This window comes from Sinocyclocheilus anshuiensis, unplaced genomic scaffold, assembly GCF_001515605.1.
Source record: "Sinocyclocheilus anshuiensis isolate Anshui unplaced genomic scaffold, SAMN03320099.WGS_v1.1 scaffold49, whole genome shotgun sequence".
NCBI classification, from domain to species: Eukaryota; Metazoa; Chordata; class Actinopteri; order Cypriniformes; family Cyprinidae; genus Sinocyclocheilus; species Sinocyclocheilus anshuiensis.
In genome coordinates this window covers 1,364,760-1,374,560 of record NW_015539863.1, presented here as the reverse complement: position 1 = coordinate 1,374,560, position 9,801 = coordinate 1,364,760, and the positions used below count along the sequence as shown (strand labels likewise).

Genomic DNA, 9,801 nt, shown 5'->3' with positions numbered 1-9,801 from the left:
TTCAGCTTTGAAATCACAGGAATAAATTACATTTTAAAATTTATTCAAATAGAAAGCAGTCGTTTTAAATACTAAAAATATTTCACAATATTGCTGTGTTTGCTGTATTTTGGATCAAATAAATACAGGCTTGGTGAGGCTTATTGGCTCACTGACGCTGATGAGATTAACCCCTTAGGTACAGGCCCGGATTAGGAATTCAGAGGTCCCTGGGCACAATGTCTTTTCGGGCCCCCCACATCCACACACGCACACACATACATGCGCACAATCAAGGTTTTAAATTATAGGGTACTAATTGTTGGAAACACCTCTAGCTTATACAGGATTTAGCCTACACTCACAGGTTACAGCCTATGATCGCATCCTCTATCATACAGGATTTACATCACATTATTGCAACAATGCTTTCCTGGACCAGCAGCAATCGTTGCAATATGTGTAAATAGTAATTATGCCATCTGTACTTTATATTGGCAGATACTATTTGTACCTCAGTATTTTTGTATATTAACAGAATAATAACACAGAGACTCATGAAACTTGCGTAAATATGTGAGTAAATTCAAAGTAATCTGCCCGTAAAACAGACCTTCCCTAAAACTCTCCTCCAGATTCACAAACGCTTCGTAAACATCAGATTTGATGACATAACGGTCTATTTCACTAAGTGCAAATAGCCCGCCTTGTTGGCAGAGGCTATTTACACAAACTCCGCCCACCAAAGTGTGATTCGGCTGGTCAACATTATGAAAGACAGTCATCAATCGCCAGATTTAGTGGCGTAGATGGTAAAGTGTCTGTCATACTCCTTTTGACGCGGGTTCGAATCTGCCTTTTGGCTGCGCATTAAATATCGCATGCGATTTATCGTGCAGCCCTAGTGGCATCCATTTAATAATTTGAATTAAAATTAAAATTAAAATATATTCAAATAGAACGCAGTTATTTTAAATAGCAAAAATATTTCACAATATTACTGCTTTTGCTGTATTTTGGATCAAATAAATACAGGCTTGGTGAGCAGAAGAGACTTCTTTAAAAATATTACAAATCTTACTGATCAAAACCTTTTGACTGGTAGTGTATTGAAACATTTTCTAAAGTGCCTAAATGTCAAAATGAGTACAATATTTTTGTTGAAACATTCTAATAGCCTACTGAACACACTATTGAATTATTAGGCTGTGACTCATACTATTTTTGTGTTGTTGTGTGTCGTATTCATTTTGACGCGATCGACCCGGGTTCGAATCTGCCTTTTGGCGAACTTTTTTCTCCCTTTTCAAATTTCAAATCACATCAGAAAAGCATTTCTTTTCAATGAAAATGAAGGAAATAATCAAAACGTTGAAAATAAAGTATCAGGTATGGTTAGGGTAGGTGTAGGGAGGGATTTATTGTCCCAATAAGGTGGCATCTAGGGCTGCACGATAAATCGCATGCCAGCCCTAGTGGCATCCATTTAATAATTTGAATTAAAATTAAAATTTAAACTCAATAAGTTATTGCATACTGTTTTATAATGTACTACAATACTGAGGTGCAGATAATTGCCACTATTTGCAATAAGTAGTATAAATAGCAGAAAGATCCTGCTATTTTAACATATTGTGAATAGAATCTAAAGCTATTTGCACTTAGTGTAAATAACATATCACTAAAAAAATGCTGCTATTTGCACTTAATGTAAATAGCATCTATCGCTAAGAAAATATGCTATTTTCACTTAGTGTAAATAGTATCTATCGCTAAGAAAATATGCTATTTACACTTAGTGTAAATAGCCTCTATTGCTATTGCAAACAGCCGCTACCTGAACATAATCCCCGCCTATGAAATACACAGCTACGTAAATTACGTGTCCAGGAACACAGTGGAATATTCTGCACTCCCTTTTCAGGTTTGGCTCCAGTATATTTCATAAATGCAAAAAAAAAAAAAAAAGAGCCATATGCCTAACAATAAATATTCAAATGAACGTGTCTATCAAAGCATTTTTAGCCAGGTGCTCTTCTGAAAATGGCCAGCTGGTGGCGCTTGAGAACTCTTTGGTGGCACAGCGTTTTTCCAGCTGAAGATTTGGTTGCTATGATGTGGAATATTCACGGCAGTAACATATTACTAGTATCTCATTTCGAAGAATATAACTGAATATAAAAATGCAGTAACCAGAAATATTAACTTCTCCATTGTTGCTCAGTCATTGTACAAGTAAGATGGTTGGTCGGTGTAGCATTTGTCCCATTGATTGGACGGCTTGTGACAGTGACGAGTGCTGCGTTTTACCCAAAGTTGAACGGTAATTAACCATAGTCTCAGCTCCAAAAGAAAAAAAAAACAGAGCAAATTAACTTATAAAATATTATGATGGCAGTGCATCAACACGCAGTGTCATCAGTTTGCCAAAAATAACACAGAATGTTTTACGCACCATTATATGAGCAGGTGTACATCTTTCATACTAACTAACATTTTGAAAATGCGAACATTTTCATGAGTTCGAAAGTTTATGTCAGAATGGCTTTATAAACGATTTACACAAAAATTCGTTCTGCTCGTGTTTCATGAATGAGGCCCAAATAGTGGCGGACTCGAACCCGGGTCGATCGCGTCAAAAAGTATTTCTGTTAGTCTGACGCTCTACTGCCCACACCACTGAAGCCATTGACCGCAATGCATCTTTTTTAATATTGAGTGTCAACCAGACATTGGTGGGCGGAGCTACTGTAAATAGCATTTGCCAACAAGTGCGCTATTTGCACTTAATGTAAAGACACTCCAAATTTTTTTTCTTCTCCTCGCTTGGGCCCCAAGTGCGCATGGGCCCCTGGGCCTGTGCCCATAATGCCCATTGGATAATCCGGCCCTGTTGATAATAATGGGGTGCTACTGATATCCTAACAGATACTAGCAGTTTAATACTCAACTACATTAATAAAGACAAAACTATCTAGCGTATTTACAGATGAAACTGACCTGCACTTGAAGCCCTGAACAGGTCAGTGATGTTGCTACATTTCACTGCTTCTTCTGGCCGCTTCCTCTCCTTCATCGAGTCCCGCGCATCGGTTCTGTTCGGAATCGTTTGACGGAAGCGCGGAACACACGTGAGCTGATTCGTATAGAGCAGCACTGCCAGTCAAGACTAACCAATTTATCATTTATTATCGATTTATTATCGAATGAAAAAATAGGAAATTATCACTTTGGTACATTGAGAAGGCATAAATATAAAATATTAATAATAATAACAACTAAAAAAAAACAAACAAACAAAAAAAACAGGGCAGCGGGCCAAATCAGCCGCCAGGCCACCGGGAGTTCTCCCGGTGCTCCCGATGGCCAGTCCAGGCCTGATGCATAAGAACAAGTGTAATTTATGGTTTTTGTCGATTTGCTGTGATGCTATGAAGACGCTAATTTCTTGTGGAAAAAGGTATCTAAATGTCTCTTGAGATTTGATAGATTCATGCTCTCATCAGACAATAATTCACTGCACAGAACACAAACCGTGTTTATCCTTGCTGTATTTAATGTAGTCTGATTTGAATGTTCTTTTACCTTGGATAGTTATTTTTTTCCATGGTTTTCAGAGATGAAAGCATGTCATGCAGCCTGGATAATCTGAATAATTTGCCTGCTTCTGCCAAGTGACAGATGAATTTTCAGCCAAAACAACAGATATAGAAAGTATTTTCTCCTCCCTTTTTATCTACTTAAAAAAAGAATTAGAAGCCTTTTCTTGTGCTTACGATGTAAAATTATATGGTTAATTAGATTGTATTATTTGCATATTAAATAGCTGTTTTCCCTGCTGTCTGTGACTGTCATGGAACAGATCTGTAACTCATTTCAGGGAGGAAACCAGTGAATTGCTGCATTGGCAGGATATGCTGTGCTACTCTGTAATTCATGAAATATATGTGCCTGTGTCTGAACTGGTAAAACTCTGATGCATGTCAGTGCAGGTTTAGAGGTTGTGAAAGCATTGGTTTGTGCCAAAGATGTGATGTTTTAGCCAGTTACCCAGACACAGATTTTCAGATCTGAAAAATCTGATTTGTTAAACAAGGCTTAAACTGATCTGAACAAAAGCAGCCTTTTATGCTCGTTGAACAATACCTTGCAGTTAGTCTGGTAGAGTTACTTTAATTGTTTAGGTACAGATTAGCTGTTTTTATTGAAGTAGCCTATATTTAGTAACCTAATCTAATGAATTACTGTATTGCAGTAATGGAATCTAATTTCCATCTTATTACTTTTTGGATTTCTTTTCTTGTTGATGTGTTTATATCCAAATAAGGATAAGGAAATTTTTACATAGGTTTCAATAATAAATTGTGAAATGTGCCTCATATTATCATTGGTTTATCTTAGGATAACGCAAATCTGACAAAATAAATGTTTGGTCTAACTTGAAGAAATTATGACAGAAATATATTACTGTTGTACAGTAGAATGTGCTTCTCAATTTAAGTAATAATAACAACAACAATAATAATACAGTTTATAAAACAATAATATCACACAGTTTTTTATCAGTGTTCATCACGGTAAACTTCTGTTGTGCAGCACTTTGTTTGCCAAAAAATGAGAAAAATACAAATTTCAGTTTATTGCATTTTAAAAGACGAATTAAAATGTTAAAGTTTTATGTATTCATTTGATTACTGCCATATTTTATAATAAATTTGTATGGAATTATAAAACAAAGAAACCAGAAAAAAATAAAATGCACAGAATTTCTGGAAAATTAAACACATTTCATATGGCAGTATTATTGTGATATGTAATAATTTATTACATTGTTACAGTTTTATGCATTCAATTAATTAGACATATTTTTTGATTATTAAAATTGACTTGCCATTGCAGCACTGCCTACAACAACTATAAATATCCATATTAATATCTGCAGCCTATTCTGTAACTTAAGCTATTTCTCATTCTGAAAACTATAAACTTAAAGGCGAAGGACCATGTAACAATGTGAACACGCAAGCTATGCTGTCTTGTCGTTAACATCTATTGCTATGTTTACCTGGATGTAAATCATTTTGACAAAGAACAAATATTCATTTAATATTATCAGAATATCTTCCCAGTATACAGAATCCATTTATATTTTTTTCTTTTTAAACAAGAGAAAGACTAGTCCTAATGTAAGTATGCTAATAATGTGCTAATGTCATGTTGAGGGAATCTTTATATTACAGATAGACACGTGTACAGGATTGATAAAATGACGAGATATTATCAAAAAAAAAAAAATGAAAAAGTGTTGCAGTTCTCAGACATAACAGTTGATTGTACACCATACACCTACACTGCAATGTGACAAAAGACAATAGAAGCCAATATAATCATTAATTCTGTCTACATTGGATGCGGTGCGACACAGCAATATTGTATATATACAATACATTTACAATATATACAATAAGTTAAAAAAGCTAAATACCACTTTGACTTTGGAAAGACTTTGGAATTACACAGAGTATGTATATTATTTATATTTGAGACCGGTGTTGTTGTTTTAGCTAAATGAAGAAGTATTGCTGAGAAAAGGAGAAGCAGAGAGCACCAAGGAGTACTGAAAGAGCTCTTTAAATGCTGTGGAAATAATATTCACATCGCTGATAAAGTTTACTGTCACTCTATTTAAACAGTGGAAGAACAAGCATTATTAAAGATGCTTATGAAAATGTTAATTGATTTTTAATGTGGAATGCAGCTTAGGGTTTCAAAGGGGAATTTACTCAGTTCTCATGGGAATAATGTCAAATTCCCATATCATCCTGAAATGTGCTTTATTTTTATTATGTGTTTAATATATACAATTCATTTCAGAATAAACAGCTAAAAACCAGAACATAGCTCACATAGCCAAAATGTGTACATTCAGACAGCAGTGAAATACCATCGTCTTGTTTGGAGTAATAACATGGTTATCTTGTGCATAATTTGGTTATGAAAGACAACCAAAAGGGACTACCTGAAATTTACAGGAGTGAGAAGCAAATTTTGAAAATGAGTTCATTTGATATATGCTATATGAACAGAACACGGTGGACAGCTAGCCATTTATCATGCCTTTGCACCTGTCAACCTTCATACATTTATACTGTGATTATACAAACTATTTATAACATGGCAGAAAATGGATCTACTTTGTGAGTGGGACAAAAAATCTTTTTGGGCAGTGGATGGCTAGTTATCTGATTATACAGACACAATCCAATCTATTTTTGTCTGCTGTATCATGTGCAGAACTATTTGAGGGTGACATTTGCAATGTGATGGTCAGTTACAATAGCTGGTTGTGTTGAGATTTGAGGATGGCGCGCTTACTCTTTTCATACATTTCCTATAAGAATGGCATAACAAAATACACTGGTGCTTATAGCCATTCAGAGATCTAGAAACTAGCAAAATAACACAGAAATCTATCCATGACACTATGTAATGAGTGAAGCTGAAACAGAGATGATATGTAAAGCCTTCTTGTTGTTCTTCGGATCAGTGCTTCTGCAGTCCATTCTGAACAAGATGCAGAAGATTTATTGCTTTTTAGAGAGCCTTTAAAAATAACAATAATCAATTCTGCTTCCAACAAAGTGTTCTTGCATCGACTTTGTACTTTGTATAGAATTTTCAAAGAGTCATACATTTTAAAATACACCCTTTTATGAGTAACATAAGGTCTGAATCTACATAGAATACTCAGATTCAACATTTGAAGCAACAAACCAAATTAGTCTTAAAAGAAAGGGTTTTATATTTATAACCACTATCTACATCTAATTCCCATCCTGATTTTATTGTAAAAAATAAAATATTTTTTAAAATACAGAAGATAGCTGGTAACTATAAACAGTTACAGATTTTTGTTGTAATTGCCTTATTGTTCGAAATGTTGCACCAAATAGAAGAGTATAGAGACTAGAGCTGAGCCCGGATTCTTCCTCTGCTATTCACTGTTGCTTAGCAAAATAGTCTATTTGTGTGTGCCACCAAGTCATATTTTTATATAACAGCAGCGTCTATGGGTACATGACTAAAAGTGGTCAGTTGACGCATGCAAATGTTTGTGTAAATGAAATGCTGTTCATTCAATGAATGTTTATTGCAATAAAGATTCAAACCAAATATTTGTCTTGGTGTGAACAGACCTTTAGCGTTGATTCGTGTTGCAGATGAGACACAACCAAGTCACACATCGCACACAAAATTGGAAACTCTTGAGGAGTTTTGAAGTCATCATTGGATTGGTTGAATTATACAGGATTTTTGGGAGACGTGTGTGTTTCATTCTTTAACATTCTGCCTGGAAACAAAGATGCCGTGACGCCAAACCCATTCATGGAAGAAGAAAGCTGTTGTGTTTACAACTGTGACGATGAGTGCTTATCAGGATCAACTAAACGCTGTGGAATATTTAAAGTTTGCAGCATAAATATCTTTAAACTAAGAGTTTTACACAGTTATTGTGGGAACATTTCCGCGCCCCTATACAGTACATGACGCGGCACAAAACGAAACGTGATTGGTTGCTTTAACTGTCAGTCATATGGCCTCTTGGGCTGGCCTTGGCCATTCAAAGCGACCAAGGTTCTCAGAACTTCTGCCGTCAGTCTGAAGGTGTGGCTACGCAAGACTAATTCTTTGTAGATTCAGATCTTATGTTGCTCATAAAAGGGTGTATTTTATAACTTATGAATCTTTGAAAACTGTTGGTCCAATTCTCGTTATTAACAAACCATTAACTATGACTTTTACCTCAATAAACTCTTAATCCTAAGCACTAGTGTATTTTGTTATGCCATTCAAAACTTTCAAATGTATCATATTTTATTAGTTTGTCAAGACGATTCATACTTAAATCGGATAAGTTTGGCATTTTGTTGTTCAACTCCTAAACACCAACTTGTTTGTTTTTTGTTTAATGCAAAGAAAATTATTCACAAACACAAGTTTATTCTCCCTAGGGTGTGTTCCTACATCTTTTCAACTTGCCTCAGAGTAACCTCGTCATCCAATGGCATATGGTAGACTTCATGACCACTGAAGACCCCATGTGTCTACTATTCTATGGAGCCCGACCAGGAAATTACTCGGTGGCTGACCAGTCTGCACCTGCCCCAATATGCCTCCAGCTTTGCCTGGGCTGGCTACCATTGCTTTAAGGACCTCAGGAGCCTAACAGAGGAGAAGCTTTACCAGATGGACAATATTCCCACAGGACACCGGCGGAGGATCCTAAGCAGCCTGGAGACCCTAATGATGGAAGTGGATGGAGGTGAAGTGCCAGTGAGGAGAAAGCCGATCCCAAGACCTAGACAGGTGTTTCCCAAGGCTAAGCAGAGAGGAACATCTTGCCAGCATTCTCAGGGCAGTAACATCCAGATGACAAGGCAAACTCTTCCTTTAGGGACTATTGCTGATTCAGAGCGGATGGCCATTGGTTCTGCTACACTCCCTCATACACTTCCTAGTGTTACATGTCACACTGTTTCCTCCAGCTCAAGCTCTGCCTCTGAGCATGGCAGCAGCGAATCACTGGAGAACTTTTCAGAAGAACCTATTCCAGATGAGAATGATGACTTTTCCTCAGAAGGAGCTTCTGTAGGGTTTCAGGGAGAAATGGTTGAAAATGAAATATATGAGCAGTGTACCTTCATTAAGGAACCGTCTGAGCCGAGGTCCACCCGCTCCTATAAACTACGACACAGGCCTGTACCAGAGATCCCTGAACATCCCTTCATACCTCTTTATGACTGGTGAGTAAATATGTAAATGAATGAAACATTTATAAATATGTTTTTTATTTGTTTGTCAGTAGTGATGCATTGAAATTATTATTTTTTTTTAACAGAAATCAAAGTTTTAATTTAGCCAAACACAGAAACCAAAAATAAAGTTTCGATTTATTCGATTAATTAAATGTAGGAAATTGGGTAACTGAACTCCATATGCTGTTTGGGGTGTGATTTTTCTTAGATCATAATTTAAACCGGTTGTAGTAAAGTTCTTTGGCAATGAGCCAAATGAGCCATTTTTGATCATGGTAAAGTGTGTTCAAAGTGCTGCCATGTTTGCCTTTTGTACCTTTCCCACAAAATAGGTGCTGACACAGACAAATCGCACCAACAGAGCAGCACTAAAAGTAACTGTTTTGGTTCGATGATTTCATCACTCTAAAACTATTTTGTTTTGGCCTAAAATCTTGGCCTGAATCAAAATAAATTTGCATCGAATATTTTTGGTTGCTGACACAGCAACACAGACATGATGAACGCCAGCATGTCATAAATAGGAGTTTGACGCGACACTTACCTCACGAGACGAGACGATACACAATATCGGGTTCACGAGAATGAGGCAAGACAATATTTTCACACTTTTTTAAAGAAATCTTCAATCCTGAAAAATAGTCTTTCATTCGAATGAATGTCACAAAATGCAAAACAATGCAGGTGCATTTTGACTGCCGATTCATTCAGTAAGATTTTTTTGGAACTATTTCCAAACATATAATATTGACTCTAAAATTTACCACAATGTTAACTTGTTAACTTGTTTATTGAAACTGTTTATCGTGGCACATGATCTCGTCACACCCCTAGTCATAAGTCATAGTCATGTTACTTTCAGTGAAACTGAAAGTCTAAAACTGAAACATAATACTATAAGTACACAAACAATCAAGAAGAGTGAAATTATTTAGACTTTTTTTTTTGTTGCATAATTTCACTTTTCTTTGAGTGTTTGTGTTGTACTTCTGTCCTTATTGTGTGC

General features: G+C 36.0%; 1 protein-coding gene across 1 annotated transcript in view; it reads left to right on the top strand.

Annotated features, from left to right (window-relative positions):
- The window catches only part of arap2 (ArfGAP with RhoGAP domain, ankyrin repeat and PH domain 2), a 98,532-nt gene that overhangs the window by 4,702 nt on the left and 84,029 nt on the right, over positions 1-9,801 (top strand). The window contains exon 2 of the mRNA XM_016481337.1: positions 7,992-8,783. Within this exon, the coding sequence (XP_016336823.1) occupies positions 8,095-8,783 (689 nt within the window). The 5' untranslated portion in view covers positions 7,992-8,094. The remainder of the gene's footprint in view (positions 1-7,991; positions 8,784-9,801) is intronic.